This window comes from Ranitomeya imitator, chromosome 5 (assembly GCF_032444005.1).
Source record: "Ranitomeya imitator isolate aRanImi1 chromosome 5, aRanImi1.pri, whole genome shotgun sequence".
NCBI classification, from domain to species: domain Eukaryota; kingdom Metazoa; phylum Chordata; class Amphibia; order Anura; family Dendrobatidae; genus Ranitomeya; species Ranitomeya imitator.
Window position 1 is genome coordinate 320,100,932 of NC_091286.1, and position 25,046 is coordinate 320,125,977.

Consider the following 25,046-nt stretch of genomic DNA (forward strand, 5'->3'; position numbering starts at 1 on the left):
TTAGGATCACCAAACACATGCGCAGAGGATCAATCACATGCACTAGCATTATAAAAGTCCAGGCAACTTTCTAACACGTCCCACTGAACATAGCGCAATGCAAGTCAAGGGAACATGACTTGAATGGAAATTAATTTAAAGGGGATCTCCGGTACTTTACAAAAAACAGAAACTGTAACTCAGCACTAACAAGCAGGTCATTGCAGCTTACCTGCCTGCTGTGCCCAGCGCCGTTCTGCCCAGCACAGAGCAGCCGCAGTCCGCTCCAGCCGCGAATTCAGAGGCCTCTGCTGATGTCACGTCTACAAGGCGGAGGCTCCTTTTCCAGTCCGCTCTGTCGACGGTGTGGGACTTCTGACTGACAGCTGGCCCCCCAGTTAGGCAGTGAGGAATTAACTCAGAAATCCTGCCCCTTTGCATCAGCAGAGGCTGCCGAATCCCAGGCAGGAGTGGTGTGTGACCGCTCTGTGCCAGGAAGAACGGCACCGTGCACAGCAGGCAGGTAAGTAACACATACCCCATAACCAAGGGGTATTTTTGTTTTTGCTTTCTTCGCTCCCCTCATTCCCAGAGCCATAACTTTTTACTTTTATGTCAATATGGCCATGTGAGGGCTTTTTTTTTGCCGGACAAGTTCTACTTTTGAACAACATCATTGGTTTTACCATGTCATGCACTGTAAAACGGGAAAAAAGTTCAAATGTTGCGAAATTGCAAAAAAAGTGCAATCCCACAATTCTTTGTTGTTTTTAGGGTTTTTTAAAGGGAACCTGTCACCCCGTTTTTTCAGATTGAGATATAAATACTGTTAAATAGGGCCTGCGCTGTGCGTTACTATAGTGTATGTAGTGTACCCTGATTCCCCACCTATGCTGAGAAATACATTACCAAAGTCGCCGTTTTCGCCTGTCAATCAGGCTGGTCTGGTCAGGTGGGCGTGGTGACATCGCTCTTTTCTTCCCCAGCTTTCCGTTGGTGGCGTAGTGGTGTGCGCATGTCGCAGTGACGAATCCACTGCGCGCACGTGAAGAAGCAGCGCGCGATCTGCGCTATTACCCCCTGTCATCGGTGGGGACGGCCATCTTCCTGGGGCCGCGCGTGCGCAGATGGAGTGCTCTGCTGCACGGGGCTTCAGGAAAATGGCCGCGGGATGCCGCGCGTGCGCAGAAGAGATCGCGGCGGCCATTTTCCCAAAGCCGAGATGCAAACTCAGCATAGGTGGGGAATCAGGGTACACTACATACACTATAGTAACGCACAGCGCAGGCCCTATTTAACAGTATTTATATCTCAATCTGAAAAAACGGGGTGACAGGTTCCCTTTAACCATGTTCACTAAATGCTAAAACTGACCTGCCATGTGATTCTCCAGGTCATTACGAGTTCATGGACACCTAACATGTCTAGGTTCTTTATTATTTAAGTGGTGAAAAAAAAATCCAAACTTTTGTAAAAAAAAAAAAGGCGCCATGTTCCAAGATCTGTAGCGTCTACATTTATTGTGATTTGGGGCTGACTGAGGGCTCATTTTTTGCGCACCGAGCTGACATTTTTAATGATACCATTCTGGTGCAGATATGATCTTTTGATCGCCCGTTATTGCATTTTATTGCAATGTAGCGGCGACCAAAAAAACATAATTCTAATGTTTTGAATTTTTTTTCTCGTCACGCCGTTTAGCGATTGGGTTCTTTTTTATTGATTGGGCGATTCTGAACGTGGCGATGCCAAATATGTGCAAGATGCGCCTTTTCCGGAGCGGGTAAGAACTGATGTTTTTAGCTTGGGGGGGGGGGGGGGAGGGGGCAGTATCCATGGCCCCTTCCTAGGCTATTAATATCAGCCCGCAGCTGTCTGCATAGCCTTTGCTGGTTATTAATTATAGGATGACCCTACGTAATTTTTTTTTAGGGTCCCCATTTTAATAGCCAGTAAAGGCTAAGCATACAGCTGTGAGCTGATATTAATAGCCTGGGAAGCTGATGTATCACACACTCATTGGATTACAAAACTAGGCAAAGTCAGGCTGTAATGTAAGAAAATACGTAAAAAGCCAAGAGGGAGTGAATACTTGTGCAAACCACTGTATATTTGCCAATAGCTGGACAATACGTTCCAGATTTCCATCTACATATCTTGTTGTTTTGCGGAACTAGCACACAATCCGCAGGTATCGTCTATGGCTTCTGTGTTGGATGTAGTGATAATCCGCGTCAGCAGCGCTGTGTGAAGGAGATTCTTCACTGTACTCCGCTGTGGACTTTCCATCCCCAAATCCAGGCGACATGTGGCATCGCTTTCCGCGCGGCTGAGGCGGATTATCTCTGTAGGCACGTGCAGCAGTGACGGGGAGGAGGGGCAGGCAGCCGTCATCACACTGCAGCCAATCAGAGGCCGCCCGGCGCCAGTGCGCTGCTGTGTGAGTGCACGGTGTGTGGCATGCGGCGCTCGGGTCCTTGCTGTAACAGACATGGGAGGAAACCTCGTCCGCGCATTCAGGAACTTCAATGTGGAAAGCCGGGCACACCGACTGCTCGCCAAGGACAAGCCCAGCGTGGCGCCCAAGCACCCGGGCACCGAGGACGCCGCACAGACTGCCATCTCTAGTAAGTGTATGGTGAGGTGACTCATGTGCATGACCTTCCGTGTCACTGACACCAGGGGGCGCTGCACAGTCAGCTCTATTCTCGTCACTGAGGACTGTGCGCTCTGTGTACAGTGAGAGATGCGTTCCACCACCCGGAAGTAGCGTAGTACTAGCGCATGCTGGGAGATGAAGTCCTTCTGTGGAGGTCATGCTCTTAACTGGGAATTCTCTCCTGAATGTTAACTATTCCCAGAGGTCATGTGATTGGGGAGAATACTGACGTCACAGATCTCTAGAATTAAGGGGTCTTGGGCCTTATCAGTGGAGATAAGTGCAGTTACCACGGTAAACGATGCTGAAGTTGGTTTCTTATTCGGCCATTTTTTTTTATAGGCTTAACAATAAATAAGCATCACAATAACATACAATGCAGCGAGTGCCCTGATGTGAATACACTTAAAAACAGCTACAAAAATTATAAAACTGGCACAAAAATGGGCACCGAATGGCGTTAATGAAGGGGTTAAATGACTATGGGCCACAGAGCTCACACTAAGAATACACAGATGGTGTTGCCTCGCATCAAACCCAGGTCTCTCCAGCCTGGCCCAAATGGGTTCTGGGCACCAGAATTGGCATTCGAGTGGGCAGACAGTCCATTTTCACAGATTTGAATAAGTAACTGATGTTTTTAAAGGGTTAAATGACTGGAGAGTCCTGTGTCTCATGCAGGACATCGATGTCTGTGTGTTCTTTGTGAGATCAGTGGCCCAAAGTCATTTAACCCTTTCATTAACGCCCTTCGGTGCCCATTTTTGCGCCAGTTTTATAATTTTTGTAGCTGTTTGTAAGTGTATTCACATTAGGGCACCTCACTGCATTGTATGTTATTATTGTGATGCTTATTTGTTTGTTGTTAAATCTATAAAAAACAGAAAAAAAATTGCAGAATAAGAAACTGGACAAATAAGAAACCATCTTCAGCATCGTCCACTGTAAAGCCTTATTCCCATCTCTGCCTGTCAGGAATCCGTTCATCCTGCCTTGCTCAATGTAAATGGCTGACCACACTGGTTCCCTAACCCCCATTATTTCTATGAAGTTGCAAACCCCACAGAGCTCACCAGCCCTCGTCTAATTCTGTAATAGCACCTCCATGGAGGCTGGGATGGTAAAAATCCTTAACTAGGAAGGGGGAATATTACCCCTCCATTGTACAGACTGTGGGGTCCGCACCGCTGGATCTCCCAATTTGACTTCTGTGACTCGTTGACATGAGAGACTCTTAAAGGAGTTGTCTGCTAGTGGACAAACCCTCATTAATACCAGGGTGCAGCATAGAATGCTAATCTTTATACTGACCACTTGACCGTCTAGCCTCTTGACTGGACAGCCATGTTTCCGAGCTGGCACAGTCTAGCCTCTTGACGGACAGCCATGTCTCAAAGCTGGCGCCGTCTAGCCTGTTGACCGGACAGCCATGTCTCCGAGCTGGCGCAGTCTAGCCTCTTGACGGACAGCCATGTCTCAAAGCTGGCGCCGTCTAGCCTGTTGACCGGACAGCCATGTCTCTGAGCTGGCACAGTCTAGCCTCTTGACCGGAAAGCCATGTCTCCGAGCTTAGTAAGCAGAAAGGGGGCACCACAGAGATGCAGGGATCCAACCAGGTCTATGTTATAAATAGCAATACAAAGAAAAACAACAAGAAATAGACCATAGAAAGGGGATCACCTGAGGCATGGATCAAGTATAAAAATTTTTTTTTATTTATATAACATAGAAAGACGCAAAAATCCACACGGAGCACACAATTTAAAAACATTAAAATTGGTCACACGTGTTACCTACATACAATCTGGGCCATAATAAAGCCATCCCCTGTAACAACTCCCCAGTAGCAGAGTAATGAAAAAATCCTTGTAAATACAGGTCCTTCTCAAAAAATTAGCATATAGTGTTAAATTTCATTATTTACCGTAATGTAATGATTACAATTAAACTTTCATATATTATAGATTCATTATCCACCAACTGAAATTTGTCAGGTCTTTTATTGTTTTAATACTGATGATTTTGGCATACAACTCCTGATAACCCAAAAAACCTGTCTCAATAAATTAGCATATCAAGAAAAGGTTCTCTAAACGACCTATTACCCTAATCTTCTGAATCAACTAATTAACTCTAAACACATGCAAAAGATACCTGAGGCTTTTATAAACTCCCTGCCTGGTCCACTGTGTTTCATCAAGGGCAGGGTCAATGCAGCTAGCTATCAGGAGATTTTGGAGCACTTCATGCTTCCATCGGCTGAAATGCTTTATGGAGATGAAGATTTCATTTTTCAGCACGACCTGGCACCTGCTCACAGTGCCAAAACCACTGGTAAATGGTTTACTGACCATGGTATTACTGTGCTCAATTGGCCTGCCAACTCTCCTGACCTGAACCCCATAGAGAATCTGTGGGATATTGTGAAGAGAAAGTTGAGAGACGCAAGACCCAACACTCTGGATGAGCTTAAGGCCGCTATTGAAGCATCCTGGGCCTCCATAACATCTCAGCAGTGTCACAGGCTGATTGCCTCCATGCCATGCCGCATTGAAGCAGTCATTTCTGCCAAAGGATTCCCGACCAAGTATTGAGTGCATAACTGAACATTATTATTTGTTGGTTTTTTTGTTTGATATTAAAAAACACTTTTATTTGATTGGATGGGTGAAATATGCTAATTTATTGAGACAGGTTTTTTGGGTTATCAGGAGTTGTATGCCAAAATCATCAGTATTAAAACAATAAAAGACCTGACAAATTTCAGTTGGTGGATAATGAATCTATAATATATGAAAGTTTAATTGTAATCATTACATTATGGTAAATAATGAAATTTAACACTATATGCTAATTTTTTGAGAAGGACCTGTACATGTGTGACCAATTTTAATACTTGATCCATGCCTCAGGTGATCCCCTTTCTATGGTCTATTTCTTGTTGTTTTTCTTTGTATTGCCATGTCTCCGAGCTGGCGCAGTCTAGCCTCTTGACTGGACAGCTATGTCTCCGAGCTGGCGCAGTCTAGCCTCTTGACTGGACAGCTATGTCTCCGAGCTGGCGCAGTCTAGCCTCTTGACTGGACAGCTATGTCTCCGAGCTGGCGCAGTCTAGCCTCTTGACTGGACAGCTATGTCTCCGAGCTGGCGCAGTCTAGCCTCTTGACTGGACAGCTATGTCTCCGAGCTGGCACAGTCTAGCCTCTTGACTGGACAGCTATGTCTCCGAGCTGGCACAGTCTAGCCTCTTGACTGGACAGCTATGTCTCCGAGCTGGCACAGTCTAGCCTCTTGACTGGACAGCTATGTCTCCGAGCTGGCACAGTCTAGCCTCTTGACTGGACAGCTATGTCTCCGAGCTGGCGCAGTCTAGCCTCTTGACCGGACAGCTATGTCGCAGAGTGAGAAAAGTTTAGTTATGGAAGGAGATGTGGCACAGAGAGCTGTGTGGTCTTTGATTGGGCAGTGGTGGCACGTTTATTCATAGTTTACTAAGGACAATAATAAGCATTTTAGTCTTTGATTGGATAGTGATATCAGAATTGACTGCAGTGTAGATCGGGATTAACAAGGGGTTCTACTAGTCTATTCTCTGGTCTGTGATGTATATTACAGTTGTCTTCTCTATGACTGGTCAGTGATGACACCCTTGACTGTCCAAGAAGAGAAAAGCAGTCTAATCTGTGATTATTGGGTATTGTCTAGTCTGCAACTGGGAAGTAATTTCACAAGGGACAGCAGTGCTAGTTACTATCGCAGAGTTGAACTGTCTAGTCTGTGTTTGGAGGCTGGTATTTCTAATTGGGACAACCTCAGTTTGGGAACTGAATCAAAAATAACTATGTTGTGATTATGATTGTTATTGCAGATTCCCAATATTCATAAAATATATATCTCACAATGTATGAAAGTAGATGCCCCCAATTTCACATGCTTACACATAGATTTCTGCATGCATTATTGTTGAGTAAACAGGCATTTATGGGTAGACCATGAAATGGAAGAAGAGGGATAGACTGAAGCGTGAAACTGAAAATTTACAGGGTCATGAAGGGTGTTTATTAGTAAATCAAATAAAAAGGGATGTTTGATTGTAAAATTCTATGCTACAGCTCTGCCTGGGTTGGCTGTTGTCCAGGATCATCTTAAATATTTATTTTTTTAAAGTCATTGACTTGTTTTTGTTTCTTTTCCAGATCACCCTGACTTTCAGGATAAAATTTACAAAAAAGATGATCAGCTTTTATCACGGCTGAAAGATGTATATGTTGACTCCACAGATCCGTCTCCCCAGGTAAATGTCGGCAATTTTTCACTGGTGCGATTTAAACGATGCCCTCCTGAATGCCAATAGTATCTTTTTATTTTGACAGTTCACAAAATAGATTTTAAGGGTTGCTTGGTCTCTTTGTTTTGTGGGTAGAGCTAAGCAGTGTTGGCAGTGTGCTGCTACACTATTGGCGTTTGTCACTAGTCTACAATGCAATAATAGAAACACCCACAGTATAGCTGAGCAAAACGATATGCAGGACCCTGGTCCAGTGGCCACATCGGTAGTCTGGGAACCTCCTCCTACCTCCAAGGATCCCTAGTGCTTCTTCCAATTAGTAGAAGGGCAGCATGGTGGCTCAGTGGTTAGCACAGCAGCATTGCAGCACTGGAGTCCTGAGTTCAAATCCCACCAGGGACAACATCTGCAAGGAGTTTGTATGTTCTCCCCATGTTTGGGGTTTCCTCCGAGTACTCCGATTTCCTCCCACACTCCAGACATACTGATAGGGAAACTAGATTGTGAGCCCCAATGGGGACAGCGATAACAATGTCTGTAGGAGCACACTGGAATTAATGGCACTATATAAGTGAGTAAAATACAGAAAATATTAAATTTGGCTTCACGAATCAATGGTGGGGGGCGTGGCTTGGAGCCTGAACGGAGCAGACGTGGCTGATACGAGCTCCCCAGATTTTCCAGTCTGGGAACCCCAAAACCTCATCTAAAATCACCAAAAAGCCCTCAAATTAGAGAATAAAGGGACCTCCAACCGGCGCTGCCTAAACCCCGCACCGAGGGAGGCTTTCTGAGGAGGAGACGCCGGCAGGAGCCCGCAGCACTGCAGTCAGAAGGCGCCATTACTGCTTCCTCGTGGAGCCCCTGTGGTGAAGGAGCGGCGAGAGACAGAGCCCCGGAGCGGGCACAGTTCCGCGAGGCAAGGAGGGGGACTGCGGCGCAACGCAGAAGGACCTGGTGCAGGCGACGCGTGGAGAGGTGAGCGGCGGCAACAAGAAGCTCGCAGACCCCCGCTGAGCTAAGGAGGCAGTGAAGGAGAGACCCTCCTGCCCTTGGATTCCCAGCGGCGCCCGCCGTGAGAGCACCGCAGGCGTGCTCAGCTGGAACCCCTGCGGGTGAAGTACGCGGACCGCGCTCCACTGATCCCCTCAGGCTCTGCGGACGGCACAGGGAGGCCCAGCAGGCAGCGCATGGTGAACACCCACAAAGAGAACGCCGCGGGTACGCTCAGCCAGAATCCCTGCTGGGGAAACTTTGAAGAGTGCGCCTCACCAAAGAAGGCAAGGAAGGTAGGACTGATATAAGGGGCACCCGCCATTGTGCTGGCAGCGCTGATTGTTTTCCCGCCACTGAGAGGGTGGGCGCCATCTTGGGGACGGGGCCCCTCATAGAGAAGCACCGTCCTAGGGCGGGCGTACCCAAAATACCCGGCACCCCTGCATATTGCTCTGCCTATCATCCTTGCTGCAGAAGTGGTGCGGCCACCCCACCATAGCCCTTCACTGCGCTATCATTGTGCCTCATATACAATAGCATTGGAGAGAGAGGGGAAAGGGGTGAAAGGGGAAAAAAAAAGAAGGAAAGAACTCCAGCACACCACGTAACAAGCCTACAATTTACAAGCCCAGACCTCTGGTGACACCTAGTGCTGGAATTGTTTATAACATATAGAGGCTCCCTTTTCCTGGATCAGGACATTGTATATGCCCCACTAACTTCAAACCATAACCAATGCACCTCGGAGAGGGCTTGCTGATGGGGGGGCTCTGCCTGATGTGGTGACCGCTGCATCCCCATGTTCCCCTGAACACTACCACAGGCAATTAATAGCAGCAGACATATATGGGTAAAACTAAGAGGTCTTCTGGACAACCCACAAGCTTACACAAGGAGCCTCCTATAGAGGACATGGAACGGTTCTTAAACCAGCCACTTCAAACAAGGAACACCAGATCAACAATGTCGCAAAACCCGCATAAAAATAGTTCCTCAAGGGAGCCACAGACCCCACATATCTCCCCTAAAAAAACAGGCAACAGTGGAGGAGATGGAGACTTGCCCGAGGACATGAATATAGCTGAACTGAGTAAATACATTAAAGCCCTTCCAACCAAAACGGATCTGGAAAGTTTTGCGTGCAGGCTTGAGAACTCATACAAAAAGGAGATACATAACTTACAGACAGAATTCACATCGTGTATAGAGGATGTGGAAAAGACACAAGAAGATATCTCTCAGGAACTTCAGGCACACAGAGAAATCTTAATGGACCACACCATGAAACTGGAGGAAATGTCATCTGGTCTTGAGGATCTGGAAAATCGCAACAGGCGTAACAATATCCGTATACGTGGCCTCCCAGAATCTGTCAGTCCTCAGGACCTAGACCGTACAGTTCAGAGAATATTTCTGGACATTCTTGGCGACCACGAGGATAACACCATTGAGTTCGACAGGATTCATAGATCCCTTGGTCCTAAACCCACGTCTGAGTCGCGCCCTAGGGACGTCATCTGCAGGGTGCACTATTTCAGAATTAAGGAGGCCATCATGATGGCTTCTAGGAAAAAGGGATCCCTCCAGTTTGAAGGTCATCCAATCCTACTCCTGTCAGATCTATCCAGGCGCACTCTATTCTTGCGCAAAGCTCTGAAACCCTTGCTGGAGGTTCTCAAGGAAAGAGATATCCCCTACAGGTGGGGGTTCCCATTTCAACTAACAGCATTCAAAGGTGGCAAAAGCGCATACTTTCGCCGGATTGGGGATCTGGCTAACTTCCTGGGCACGTTTGAACTTCCACTAATAGATCTTCCCGAATGGCCTCTGGCTCCGACACTTGCAGATGCTCCTCCAAGGTGGCTCAAGGTTCCCCGTTCCAAGAATCGTCATACCACCGAAGGCTCCTCAGATCCTCCATGAAGTTTTTCTCTCTTCTCTTGTTCCATTTTCTTCTTCGTTTCAATTAGTTTCTAATCATTGCTGCAATATACTCAGATACTCTGCTGCAGTTGAGTGGTCTCATGAACACTTATTGTTAATCGGCTGAGTCTCCTGGCGGGGCGGTCTGTCTCACTGTGGGCTCGCCTTGAAGGTTTGATCCTATTCTTTGAACACCTGGACGCGTGGTGTCCTGCCTGTCATCGGTGAATTTGTCCTTCTTCCCTCTCCCCTGGATTCCTTCCCCCCCCCCCTTTTTTTTTTTTTTTTTTCTCTCTGATGGCATGCGGGACATCTCGCTGGTGCAAGGACTATTACAATGTTTAACTAGACGTTACATGTTCGCAAGTTCTCGTTTATGGGACCTACCAAGTTCGGGGGGGATGGGGGGGTCAGTGTTTCCCTTGGCTTCCCTTATCCACCTAAGGTGCACGGGTGAAGGGAGGGGAGGAGACCCCTCCTTCTCCATTCTTTTGCCCTAACTACACAGATGTATAGTCTGACCTGGTGCGTTAATCCTAACGCACCTTCTTTTATGTTTTCCATGTTCTATTATTTCTTCTCTACCCCGCCTTTTTCCCTTCCCTCCTACTGTCTCTTCCCTACTACCCCTGGCTGTCGCGTGTTCTGGCGGATGGGGCGCATGGTACTGGATGAAGTTAAATTTTGCTCCTTCAACGTTAAGGGGCTAAATATACCAGAAAAAAGACGGCGGGTCCTATTTGATAGCCACAAACAGAGGGTCTCTGTGCTACTGCTCCAAGAGACACATTTCAAAACTGGTGTGGTGCCACACTGTATCACGAAAAATTATCCTAAATGGTATCACTGCCCAAATCCATTTTCAAAGTCAAAAGGTGTCTCAATAGCCTTCCACAAATCCTTTGTGCCTGAGATCTTAGACTCACAAATTGACAAACACGGCAGATATATCTTCCTACTTATCACATGGGCAGCACATTAACTTGTAATTGCTAACGTATATTTCCCAAACCAAGGGCAACAGAAGTTTGGAGCCGAATGCAAAAGACGTCTCGAGGAGTTTGCTGGTTCCTCTCCTGTGATACTTGGGGGCGACTTTAATATTCCTATGAACCCTGCGGTGGATGTCTCTTCGGGTAAGTCTTCATATCCTGCATCTTCTATTAAAAAAATAAGATCCCAGCTACACAGCATGAGACTGGTAGATGTCTGGAGGGTTCTTAACCCAACAACTAAGGACTATAGCTTCTTCTCAAAAATACATAACACTTACAGCAGAATAGACTATTTTTTCGTTTCACATAAGTTGCTCGACATGCAGGTAAAGGCGGACGTGGGGTCGATATTGTGGTCGGATCACGCTCCTATTTACCTAACAATCTCGCTTCATTCTGCCTCGAGACCAGGTTTCTCCTGGCGTCTGAATGAAAACCTACTACAGGATCCCATATGTAAATCCAAGATTGATCAAACAATCACAGATTTCTTGTCTGACCACGAGGAAGACACCACGTCCCCCACTGTAAAATGGGAGGCTTTGAAAAGTGTAATAAGAGGCGTCCTCATCTCTCATGGCGCTAGGCTAAAAAAAGAAAGAGCGGCGGAAATACTTAGCTTAACAGAACAAATCCACCAATTAGAAAACAAACATAAACGAGATCTTGAGGCCAGCACATTTGCTAGGCTCTCCTCGGCCAGACAAAAACTGCTAACTATAATAGACCAAAAATCTAAATGCCTCAGAGAAAGACTCAAGAGCCGCTTCTACCAGCTAGGCAATAAAAGTGGTAGACTCTTGGCCAGAGCCCTCAATCAATGCAATCCCAATACCTACATTCCTTTTATTAAAAACAAAGAGGGGAAGAAAGTGTTTAATACCAGAGATATTCTTTCCAACTTCAGCGACTACTACAAATCTCTATATAACATAGCGGGTCACTATAAAGAGGCTCCACTACATTCTCTCCGTAATAAAATCAAATCATATTTACAGGAACACAAATTACCCACTCTGCCTGAAGGTGATCTACTTGATCTTGAAAAGGAATTCTCAGTGGAGGAGGTTTCTGAAACCATTAGCGCCTTGAAACAGGGCAAGAGCCCGGGCCCTGATGGGTACTCAGCAGGCTTTTACAAGTCATTCAACACTCTGCTTAGTCCAATACTTCTGAAAGCTTGCAATTTTGTCTCCCTTGGGGGATCGTTCCCTACACAGGCACTCATCGCTCACATAACAGTTCTCCCTAAGCCGGGCAAGGACCCCTCTACGTGTGATAATTACCGCCCGATCTCTTTAATAAACCTAGATATTAAAATATATGCAAAAATGTTAGCCAATAGATTATGTCCCCTTTTACCAAAACTAATAAACCAGGACCAGGTGGGCTTCGTTCCAGGACGAGAGGCGAGGGATAATACAATTCGAACTATCTCTCTAATTGACAGAGCGGGCAGAGAGGGGGACCCCCTGTGTATCATGTCAATTGATGCTGAAAAGGCCTTTGACCGGGTCCATTGGGAATTTATTTCTCAGACCCTAGAGGAAATTGGCTTAAAAGAAAATATGCTGCGAAGGATCTCTGCCCTGTATTCTTCTCCTAGTGCTCAGGTCAAGGTAAACTGCACACTATCGGATATGTTCCCGATCAGAAATGGTACAAGGCAGGGGTGCCCACTCTCTCCCCTCTTATATATCCTAACAATGGAGCATTTAGCTGTGGCCTTGAGAAACAATCCATCAATTAATGGTATAAAACTACGTTCTGAAGAGCACAAGCTAGCACTTTTTGCAGATGACATCCTGCTATATATTACGTCTCCCTCCACGAGTCTACCAAACATCATTTCGGAGCTACATAAATTCGGCCACCTAAGTAACTTCAAAATGAATTCCCATAAATCGGAAATCCTAAACATTTCACTCCAACTTCCTTTGGTGGATCAATTAAGGAAGACCTTCCCATTTAAATGGTGCTTTGATTCCCTTACTTATTTAGGTATTAAAATAACAAGCAAAACGTCTAAACTGTTTGAAACCAACCTTGCGCCAACCCTACAGAAGACAAACTCAGACTTGGAGAAATGGCACAAGCTCCAATTGTCCTGGCTGGGTAGGATCAATGCAGTTAAGATGGACCTCCTGCCTCGCCTCTTATATTTTTTCCAAACAATCCCCCTATACCTACCAGCTTCCTTCTTTTCCCGCCTCAAACAAATAATCACTCGTTTTATTTGGTCTCATAACCGAGCACGTATTTCATATACAACATTGAGTAGATCTCCCGGATCTCGCGATTTATAGTTATGCATCATTGGGAACTTGTATCCTAGACCTTTATCATAGCAAAAACAACAAAAAGTGGGTAAACCTAGAAAACGATCTTAATGGATGCGACTCCCAAGTTGTTCTTTGGACAGGAGGCAGGGGGCTAGGACCAGGCACCTACATACCCTTCCTCACGCGAAACATATTGCTTCTTATTAAAAACCGAAACAAAGACCTTCAGATCACAACTCTCCCGGGCCCCTTAATCCCAATTTATGACAATTCTGCTTTTCCGGCGGGACTGAATAGAGAGACATTTCTAAATAAGAGAAAAGATTCCAAACCCATCATCCACGACTACTTAAAAGAAACTGGGATGAAGTCCCTTCGGGAATTATTCCCAGAGGAGGAATCACACTCTATTGATTGGTTCTTCTATGAACAACTAAAAAGTTATATCCACTCAATCTCTAAACAAACCAATATTGGCAGGCCGCTAACTCCCTTTGAGATGCTTTGCATATCAGCAAACCCTCCGGACCATACTGTCTCGCTGCTATATAAAATCTTTCAAGAAGGGAGGGCTCCACTGCAGGGTTGGCCATTGTTTTTCTCGAAATGGGAGGGCGATCTGGGAAGGCCCTTGTCATCTGAAGACAGGGGAAAAATTCTTCTCTTCTCGTCCAGATCGTCATTATGCGCAGTATCACAGGAGAGGAGCTATAAGATTCTAGCAAGATGGTATAGATGCCCCTCCATGGTGCACGCGGTGTTCCCCACGACTCCTGATACCTGCTGGAGATGTCTAAAGGAGACTGGCTCTTACATGCATATCTGGTGGGACTGCCCCCCCATAAAGGATTTGTGGTTGGCCGTCTTTGAACTTCATAATAAGCTGTCTATCACACAGATCCAACCTTCACCAAGTATAGCATTGTTGTCTCTATGCGACTTGTCAATATCTAGGTTCAAGAGGGGCATCCTCAGACACTTTCTTACCGCAGTCAGAAATCTAATCCCTCGGTTTTGGAAACAAGAAAAATTTCCTTCCCGCACAGAATTTGTGGCAGAACTTAATAACATCTATAGAATGGAGCAGCTGATAAACCAGTCACCAGGTAACGCAGAAAAAACCTACAACGTATGGGCCCCCTGGATCGCTTTTAGGGAAACTCCTGAACTAGACCTCTGGGTTACCAGAACCCGACACATTATTTAGTCTATTTTCGTGTGCGTCCGGGCCGTTTCTTGGCATGCGCTCTGTCCGCTGGGATGCGGAGGCAGCCACACTCCTTCCCTGAATTTCCCTCACCCTCTTCCATCCCTCTCTTCTTCTCCCTACCCTCCTTTCTTTCCCCTCTCTGACTTTCTATGTTTGTCCTCCCCATACCCAGTTTGATTGTATATATATGTGTATGTATGTGTGTGTAAATATATATATATATATATATATATATATATATATATATATATATATATTTATTTTAAATGAATACAAATGAATACAAAGGAACCTATCAATGGTTACCAACTATCCCTGCTGTTTTCTATTGTTATTACCTCATAATCTCAGGACAGCCAATAGCAGTACTAATCAGAAAGTTAAATTATAAGTCTTAAATGCTGTAACAATGCTCCTCTTGTTTGACTTGTAATTACTGCCTATCATTGCACAGATTTTCCAGTTTGTATTGTTTACCTTTATTCTTTATTGCTGTGCTCAATAAAAATGATTTATACAAAAATTTGGCTTCACTTTAGTGTCAGCATAAAGGTCCAATATGTTTAATGGCCAGCCTTTTGGTCATCTGTTGACCCTGGTCACATCCTGTCAAGGAGTTTATCCTGCAGTCCTGACCATAAGAATTCAGCAATGTCCATAGATGACCAAAATGTTGGCCATTATACACAGTGGACCTTTATGCTGACACTACAATGAAGCCATATATAACTTTATCTCCTGGAGTGCCTTGGTTATCTTCTTCTACATTTTCACTGCCACGTTGGCACCCTTACCGAACCAGTAGTGCTCAAGCTTCTACCAATCCTCTGATTAGTAGGCCTGGTGCGATTGTTATTGTTGCCACATGATGCACACATGATGTTGCACCTGGGACCACTAATAAGAGGTACTGGAGCTAGTAGGAGGAGGTTCTTGTGGCTCTGCTACAGTGCCTTCGGGCTACAGACATGGTTGCTGGACCAACCTCCTGCAAATCGTCTTGTCCAACACTTGAGCTCTGGTTTGATTGCACATTTAGTTTGCTGTACATCTGATCATTATGCAGTGCATGATGAATACATCGTCCCATCCAAAATGTAGAAAGGCAGACTGAGTAAATTACAGGGTTTTCCTTGGATGACTACATTAATAGCCTATTCTAGGCCTATGTAGATGGCATACAGGCATATACAAGCAGTGTAAACATTGCAGAGACTTCAGCGTTTACATCAGACATGGCATCTCTGAACGGAAGATGGGTGGTGTGTCAAGGGCTGAGCCCCACCAATATAATTTTGATATATTGACTCAGAATACCCATTTAAAGGGAACCTGTCACCCCGTTTTTTGAGATTGAGCTATAAATACTGTTAAATAGGGCCTGCGCTGTGTGTTCCTATAGTGTATGTAGTGTACCCCGATTCCCCATGTATGCTGAGAAATAACTTACCAAAGTCGCCGTTTTCGCCTGTCAATCAGGCTGGTCAGGTCGGGAGGGCGTGGTGACATCGCTGGTTCTTCCTCAGCTTTACGTTGGTGGCGTAGTGGCGTAGTGGTGAAGACACAGCGCGCGATCTGCGCTGTCATCCCTTTCGTCGGTGGGGGCGGCCATCTTCCTGGGGCCGCGCGTGCGCAGATCGAGTGCTCTGCTGCACGGGGCTTCAGGAAAATGGCCGCGGGATGCCGCGCGTGCGCATTAGAGATCGCGGCGGCCATTTTCCCAAAGCCGAGTTTGCATCTCGGCTTTGGGAAAATGGCCGCCGCGATCTCTAATGCGCACGCGCGGCATCCCGCGGCCATTTTCCTGAAGCCCCGTGCAGCAGAGCACTCGATCTGCGCACGCGCGGCCCCAGGAAGATGGCCGCCCCCACCGACGAAAGGGATGACAGCGCAGATCGCGCGCTGTGTCTTCACCACTACGCCACTACGCCACCAACGTAAAGCTGAGGAAGAACCAGCGATGTCACCACGCCCTCCCGACCTGACCAGCCTGATTGACAGGCGAAAACGGCGACTTTGGTAAGTTATTTCTCAGCATACATGGGGAATCGGGGTACACTACATACACTATAGGAACACACAGCGCAGGCCCTATTTAACAGTATTTATAGCTCAATCTCAAAAAACGGGGTGACAGGTTCCCTTTAAGATCTATAAAACAAGCAACAATGTGAAAGCAGGTCTTGATTGGAGAGGACTATATTGCAGGCATGGATCACTGCATGATATGTAAAGCAAAGGATTTGTGAACATGCTGTTTAACCCCTTCAAGCTATCTGCCATACATGTATGGCACTGTGGGATCTGCAAACCCGCAGTACATGTACAGCTAGCTCACTCCGAGCACCGACGCGATGAAATGCAGGTGTCAGAGCTGACACCCTGAGGCAATGCCCACGTTTGGTGCTAGTGCCGATCGCTGGCGTTAAACCCCTTTGATGCCACTGTCAATAAAGACAGCGACATTGATCGAGTTGCAGAGGGAGGAAGCGTTTTCCTTGTGCTGATGGTCTGCATGGTGACCCTGGGCCAAAGATGGCCACAGGATTTTCCAGGTACGGTGGCCTGAATACTCCATCTCAGAGCAAGACTTGCCACACCTACTACCTGTATGCGATGCATTGATCCAATGCCCTTCAATGCAAAAGCATTTCAGAGTACTAGATCATTGATCAGAACAATGAAGTGTGATGTCCCATTCTGGGACAGCGACACGGGATTTCCGTTACGGAAGTTGAGGACAGAGACAGAAGTACCCCTTAGACAAATAAAAAAAAAAAATTATATATTTGTCTAAGGGGTACTTCCGTCTCTGTCCTCAACTTCCGTAACGGAAATCCCGCGTCGCTGATTGGTCTCAGCAGCTACCTGTCATGGCTGCCGCGACCAATCAGCGACGGGCACAGTCCGATTAGTCCCTCCCCTACAGTCACAGTGCCCGCTGCCCACTCCATACTCCCCGCAGTCAGTGTCCTCGGCCCTCCGCTCCATACTCCCCGCTCCATGCTCCCCGCAGTCAGTGTCCCCGGCCCTCCGCTCCATACTCCCCGCAGTCAGTGTCCCCGGCCCTCCGCTCCATACTCCCCGCAGTCAGTGTCCCCGGCGCTCCGCTCCATACTCCCCGCAGTCAGTGCCCGCTCAATAATCCCCTCCAGTCACCGCTCACACAGGGTTAATACCAGTGGTAGCGGACCGCGTTATGCCGTGGGTAACGCACTCCGTATCTGCTGCTATTAACCCTGTGTGACCCAAGTTTTTACTATCGATGCTGCCTATGCAGCATCAATAGTAAAAAGATGTAATGTTACAAATAATTAAAAAAACAAAAAACCTGCTATTCTCACCTTCCGTCGTCGGACGATGCGCTCGCGCCGGCCGCCATCTTCCGTTCACAGAGATGCATTGCGAACTTAACCAGAAGACTTAGCGGTCTCGCGAGACCGCTAAGTCATCTGGGTAATTTCGCAATGCATCTTGGGAACGGAAGATGGCGGCTGCATCGCACAGCTTCGCTGGATCCCAGGGGTGAGTATATACGGTAACTATTTTTTATTTTAATTATTATTATTTTTTTTTACAGGGATATGGTGCCCACACTGCTAAATACTGCGTGGGCAGTGTTATATACCTACGTGTCTGGGCAATATACTACGTGACTGGGCAATATACTACGTGGCGCTGTGCTGAATACTACGTGGCGCTGTGCTGAATACTACGTGGCGCTGTGCTGAATACTACGTGGCGCTGGGCAATGTACTACGTGGCGCTGGGCAATGTACTACGTGGACATGCATATTCTAGAATACCCCATGCGTTAGAATCGGGCCACCATCTAGTAAATACATATTTACGTAAAAACAAAAATAAACAAAGTGTACATATTTGGTATCTCTTCGTCTGGAACAATATGACTTATAAAACTTCCTCACTAGTCAACCCCTTTTGTGAACACTGTATAAAAAAAAAAAAAAGTGGCAAAAAAATGTATTCATCATACCATTGAAAAAAAAAAAAAAAAAGTGGAATTAAACTTGATCAAAAAGTCAAATGGAAATAAAAAATCTCTGAAAATATCATCTTGTCTCACAAAAAAACAAGCCATCATACAGCTCCAACAGCTGAAAAGAAAAGCCATAGCTCTCAGAATAAAGGGTGACCAGAAAAATGCCCACAGGAAAAATGCCCATAAGAAAATTGCCCACACGGAAAATTGCCCACACGGAAAATAGTTTTTGTGTAAAAATGGCAAAATATAAAAAAAATAAAAATATATAAACGTGGCATCACTGTAATCTTACGGACCCCAAGAATAAAGCGGTATTATCACTTTTGCTACACAGTAAATGGCATAAACAAAAAAAAAATTACTGGATTGCTGGTTTTTGTTCATTCCACCTCCCAAAAATCAGAATAGAAAGCTATCAAAAAATGTCATGTGTCCGAAAATGGTACCAATAAAAACATCAACTCATCCCGCAAAAAGAAAAAGCCCCCACATGACTGTCGGCAGAAATATAGAAAAATTATAGCTCTCAAAATATGGCGATGCAAAAACTTTGTTTTACAAAAGAAAGACTGACACAGCAGCAGCCAAACATTAAAAAAAAAATCCAAATCTGTCATTACTGTAACTGAACCGACCCGAAGAATAAGTCATCAATTAGACAGCACCGGGAACGGTGTGAAAAAATAAATAAAACCAATTATTCACCTGCTGTTTTGTTGGTCATTAAGTCTCACAAACATCGCAGTAAGGCTCTTCTCACATTTACACCGGTGATTGTGTAAATCTCTGAAATATTTGATTCAGACAGAACCCCCGGCGGGAAGATCCACTATGAGGCAGATGGAGGCACTGTGTTCAGTCTGACCTATGATCCAGCGTTGTCATTCTTTTTAGGTGTGAATAAAAGTGCAGTCGGACAGTTTTGTGTACCTCTGAAAAGGACACTGTTGTACAGAGGTTAGACGAAGTCTAGAATAACTGCTGCCTCATTATAGTGAATGGATCCCTCGGGGGTGGTTTCATCTGAATTGCGTCACTTGGAGATTCAGATGTAAACCACGATGTAAGTGCTCAGCATAGAGTGCTGGATAAATGTGATCCCAAATGTTATGTATAATGTTCCCAATGAAAGCTTTAACTCAATCCATAAAATAGTAAGTCCCCACTCAGTTCCGTTATCAGTCAGTGGAAATATAAGGGATTCCACGTCACTGGTAACACAAATGCTCTGGAAAAGCGCTATGGTTCCATCCACTCTAAAGAAATTAAGCAAATTCTGCACCCACAGCTATGATCGGAGGTATAAAGTTTATCTCCGGTCATTGGTGTCGGCTGATAGGACTACTGCACCCATCAGCTAACACCTGATGGGAAATGCTGGGCAAAGCGCAAGCATTGGCCCATCTAATAGATGTGCCTTTTCTGGGTGGCGAGGGGGGGGGGGGGGGGGGTCAGTATCCATTGCACCTTACCAGCCTGAGAATATCCGCTCCCAGGTGCTGCTTTAGCAATGCTGGTTGTCAAAAATGGGGGAGGACCCACTTCGTTTTTTAACCCCTTTCTGACCTCGGACGGGATAGTACGTTCGAGGTCAGATCCCCCTCTTTGATGCAGGGCTCCGGCGGTGAGCATCAAAGCCGGGAAATGTCAGCTGTTTTGAACAGCTGACATGTGCCCGCAATAGCGGCGGGTGAAATCGCGATTCACCCGCCGCTATTAACTAGTTAAGTGCCGCTGCCAAACGCGGACAGCGGCGCTTCCGGCCGGAAATGAGTGCATCGCTGACCCCCGTCACATGATCGGGGGTCGGCGATGTGTCTGCATAGTAACCATAGAGGTCCTTGAGACCTCTATGGTTACTGATGCCGGCCTGCTGTGAGCGCCCCCTGTGGTCGGCGCTCATAGCAAGCCTGCATTTCAGCTACATAGCAGCGATCTGCCCGTGGGCGTGATACTATGACTTACAAGTGCCAGCATCATCGCCAGCTCCATACGTACCTACGTACCTCGAGCATGCACTCTGCCTCTTCCCCCTCACTACAGTGAGCCTCTGAAGCTGGGTCTACGCGTGCAGGCTTAAGAGAGGCACACTACAAATGATGGGAAGTGAAGAAGACTTCTGATCATGCGCAGTGCGCCTCTCTGGAGCCGGCATGTTTTCCCCTTCCTGTAGTGAGGGAAAGAACCAGACTGCATGCTCGAGGTACGTATGGAGCTGGCAATGATGCTGGCACATGTAAGTCACAATGTTACGGTATCATGCATCTGTGGGGTGTCACAGCCCTCATTTACACACCATAAATGACTTCAGAGATACTTTTTCTAAAGATATTTTGTGTGTGTAATGTAATACAGGGACTGTTAAGGCAGAGTATTTAGATATGTAGATACAACTGCTGCTGGTTCTGGGGGCATTGAGGACCTTCCCTTTAAATATGAGCCAAGAACCAGGAGATCATATAAAGAAAACAAAGGTGAAAAGAAAGTCAGGGCTTGATGCCTAGTGCCCAAAGCAGTGAAAATTTACAGCTTTTACCGAAATCCAGTTCTGTTAGTACATGTGGTTCTATAATGTCCATAAGCCGTAACATGAGGTGCTAATTAAAAGGTCTTCTAAAATAACATTTTGTTATGACCCATTCAAAGAAAATGATGCCCTTTCACATTTTTTTTTCCTCAAAAGAAAAAAAAAGAAAAAAATATATATATAATTTTTTTTTTTTTTCCATCATATTACTTCTTTCCAATTATCTACTACCTGGAGCGTGTCACCTGTGTGATCCAGGTTTGTGGCCTGCTTTCTCGTTCTGTGCGTTCTTAATGTGCTTTCTGTGAGGCCATTATGGATTGTTCTCGCGTTGGCTTCTTGAGTCACACCGCGTTCTTTATTGAATAGAGTTCTTGCTGTTCCAGGTTAAAAATAAGTAAATATGAAAGCTTGCGGCTCCATTTATCAATTAGCCTGCTGCTTTAGGACAAAGGAGCCACTCATTTTTCCCTTCTTGTTCTTTGTAATGTATAGTCAACATTTCTTTGAAATATATAAAGTATACAAATATACAGTAACGTGTTTTTATTGATTCTGAAAGGCCTTTTACCTCATAATTGTCCACTCATACCCTACGCAAGGTATATTAAAAGCATTCAGCATTTTTACCAAATACTTTGTATGTCTAGTCATTGAGTTTTCAGGAATATCTAATATCAGGCCCCATGAGGGCACGGAGGTTGTAGGTTGTGTTTATCGGGATAGACTTTGGGTCTTTGGGTGAAAGACACACTCTTGACGCTCCTTGGCACTAATTGAGTAATTTAAGGCACTGGAAACATTTTTCACAAGGCTTTGGGTATTGTGCTGTAATTGTCCATATCTGCTACTCATCCATTTGTATCTTTCTGTACATTCTTAGGTTGATCCTTAAAGGAAACCTGTTTACAGCTGCCGCACACTACTAAGTACTAAGCAGCAACTGAAGTCGTTCTTCTATGACTGAAAGCCCAAGGCTGCCGGAAGGAATAAAATTCATCTCCTCATGGCAGCCGGCCTTCGGCTTCAGAATGTTCTCAACGTGCATATTAACTCCATACCTGCAGGTTAATATATATCAGGTTCCCTGTAAATGGAACCTGCCACTTCAATAAACAACATTGCCACCATACCTATATGTAAATCTGCAGGTAAATCCTGTGCAGTCGGCTTACTTGAGCAGCGGCTACAGAGCGAAAGTGAAGTTCTTTTTTCCATGCTGCTGCTCACTTCCAATCATTTGGGTGTTGCAGGAAGCAGTTAATTGTCAACCACTCCCCTTCACGCTCATTGACATGTGCTGCAGAGCAGGCTGTCAATCATTGTGCCAGGGAATGATTACAGAGCACTCGCTGTAAAGTGAGCAGTGACTTTACAGCTACCTGCACCACCCCGACTGGAAGCGAGCGGCTGCAGGGAGACTATAACATTGCTTCCTTATAGCCACATATAATAAATTATTTTCTCAGTTCACAAAGTATAAATTGGTAGTTTTGTATAAATGACGCCCTTTCTTCTAAGTTGGTTATTTCATGTTGTGGTGGGTTTTTATGTTTACTTTTTTTTTTTTTTTTTAATAGGTAAAAACTGAAGTTCCCTTACCTAAGCAAGAGAATTTGAGACTCCCAAAGCATATGATGAGGAATGAGACTTTTCGAATCTCATTGGACAACATTCCCAAGGGAAAGATTTCTATTGTTGAGGCACTGACTATTTTGAGCAATCACAAAAATTCTCCCACTACATGGACTGCAGAGAAAATAGCTGGAGATTACAGTCTAGACATAAAGGACACCAAAGCCATGTTGGACTTTTTCATACCTTTTGAAGTAAAGATCGCATCAAAGGATGAGGAGAAAATTGAAATGGCTAAAGAGTAGGACTGCTAGACTTAATCTATTGAGCACTGGGGTTGAATTTATGATTGTTCTTTAATTTAAGTTCTGAAAATTTGTATTTTAAAGTAAATATATGTTGTAATCTGTCTGATCAATACTGGCAAGTCAGCATGTCCTAAAAGAAAGATGACCTCCAATAGACAATGCAATAACAGAGTTATCAGCACTCTTCCATGTATATGACATAGTCAAGAAGTTCTCTGTACAGAGACTTATCGCCACATTTTAGAAGATTTAATTTAACTTCATGTGAAATGTTTATGCAGTTTTGCTTTCATACAATGGATACAAAATATACCGTAGTTGAAAACCATTACAAATAATTCTGAATTATAGTTAAATGTAAATCTTCACGTTTACATCAAGCTAAAAACACGACAGAGTACAACATAATGCCATAGGTATACTCAAAGAATCCCACAGAGAAGGGAGGACTGTAGTTGGACTAGTCGCTAATAATATTTTTTGTTCTACGTTTACATCAAGTAGTAGTATGGCTGTATAACCATCTTTTGCCCAATAAAAAAAACCAAACTTTTTTTTGTTCACATCCGATGTGCCAGTCATGAGAAATCGGCAGCGAAGGAATAGACTGGCCATTTAAAGGTCTTGCTGGACTTGTCAGTCTGCAAGGCTGTAGCAAGCTCCTGAAAAGACAAGTGAGATAAAGCATTACCATCTTGAATTTACTTATACAGTATTGGCCACAAATGGGAATGGGTACAAAAGAACTATGAAGGAGATACAAGAGAGAATTAGAAGTATCTCAGCCTTAGATTGAATGTAGATGTTCATGAAACTCGGTCCGTGTGTGGGCTGGCTGCAATTCTCCTGACACAAACTCAACAGTCTCATCAGCGTATATGAAGCTGTTGAGCTTGGAGAAATAGTCCAGTGGTAAATCTGTACATGACTCTTTATATACAGATCATGGTTCATGGATATCAGAATTTGGCCATAGTTTTCATGCATTGATCCTCAGTGTGCCATCCAAAAGGTGAAGTTTGGTGACTTTCCTGTCTTCCAAAAGAATTCCCTAAGGGGTAATGTTATGGTATTTTTCTATGGAAAGACGCTTCTTTGAAGTGGCTCATGTCATGATTTTTTCCTATTACATCCATATTAAATCAGACCAAAAAAATAACCGGCCCAGTGCTCCTCCATATTAAGTCTTTATTACATACAGAACCGAGCCGTAATAGGGCTGCACCTAAAGCCTCAGGCTGTTTTTACACGTTGCATCTGTGATTTTCCAAAAACTCGACATCATCACCACCACATGTCAATGCAGCCTAAGGCCTCGTTCAGATGCCCTTTTTCATGTATAGATGAAGCAAATTTAACTTTACAAAATATTGCATCATGTTAATAACTTTCTGACACAGGTTATGTCGCTTACATGGATTAACAATGCAAAAGCCATTGACTGAGTCAGCTTACACTTTTCTAATCCGTAATGTCCAATTGCTGTATTATCTGCGTTCTTTTAATGATGGCTATATCTGTACATGGTCTACCTGTGTCTTTCACGTAAAGAATACCTACCCATTGCAGTCTACGTGGATTTTCAGGTGTGTGGACCACGCGATCAGCAAAAAAAAAATCTACTTTTGCTCCAATAGTGCGGTATGGTTGGTACTCAACTGCTTTAAGAGTGGGTGCTCCTGGGTGACTTTCTCAACATAAAGCTAAGCCAGGCACTCCAGTTCAAGATGATAGGATTAATAACATCAGCAAAAAGGTCTGTGTGCAGTTGCCCAACGTTACAGTCACATGACATCGTTCACAGACAGAAATTGAAGTGCCTGGTTTACCTTTCTTTCTGTTGATCCAAGTCATGGATCAAACTTGCCAATGCAACTGAGAGCCCACATTGCCATCTGTGCACTGTCCTTCTCCAGTTTTGAATTTCTCAACAAATCCATCACCTTGATCTGCTCATGTACTGCATTCCACAAACATGCATATTGTCTCCTGACTCCCCCTGTACACCCCCAAAAATACCCTTTGAATTTCTCATATGCAGTATGTAAATGAGGATGGTCCGATGTGATAGGCGTCATCGCTGTGTATTATGTGCCTCCTCTGTGCTCCTAATCACTGTCCCCGGCTCTGAATGACGTGTCCTGAATCACATCCCATGGTGTGACCAAATCTCGCGCCTGTACAGCAGCATCGCCGGCCCGAGCAGACACAATGCCCTGTCCTACTGTGGGCAGTGCACAGAACATCACTGCGCATGCACTGATCGACACTCCAGCGAAATTGTCTGTCAATCCTGCT

The 25,046-nt window shown here is 45.1% G+C and overlaps 1 protein-coding gene across 1 annotated transcript; it reads left to right on the forward strand.

Annotated features, from left to right (window-relative positions):
• Positions 1-2,390: 2,390 nt before the first annotated feature.
• On the forward strand, positions 2,391-23,313 carry NDUFAF4 (NADH:ubiquinone oxidoreductase complex assembly factor 4). The gene is made up of 3 exons (XM_069726342.1): positions 2,391-2,606; positions 6,835-6,932; positions 22,446-23,313. The coding sequence occupies exons 1-3, from the start codon at positions 2,471-2,473 to the stop codon at positions 22,743-22,745; spliced, it is 534 nt and encodes a 177-aa protein (XP_069582443.1). The 5' UTR covers positions 2,391-2,470; the 3' UTR covers positions 22,746-23,313.
• The last annotated feature ends 1,733 nt before the right edge of the window (positions 23,314-25,046 follow it).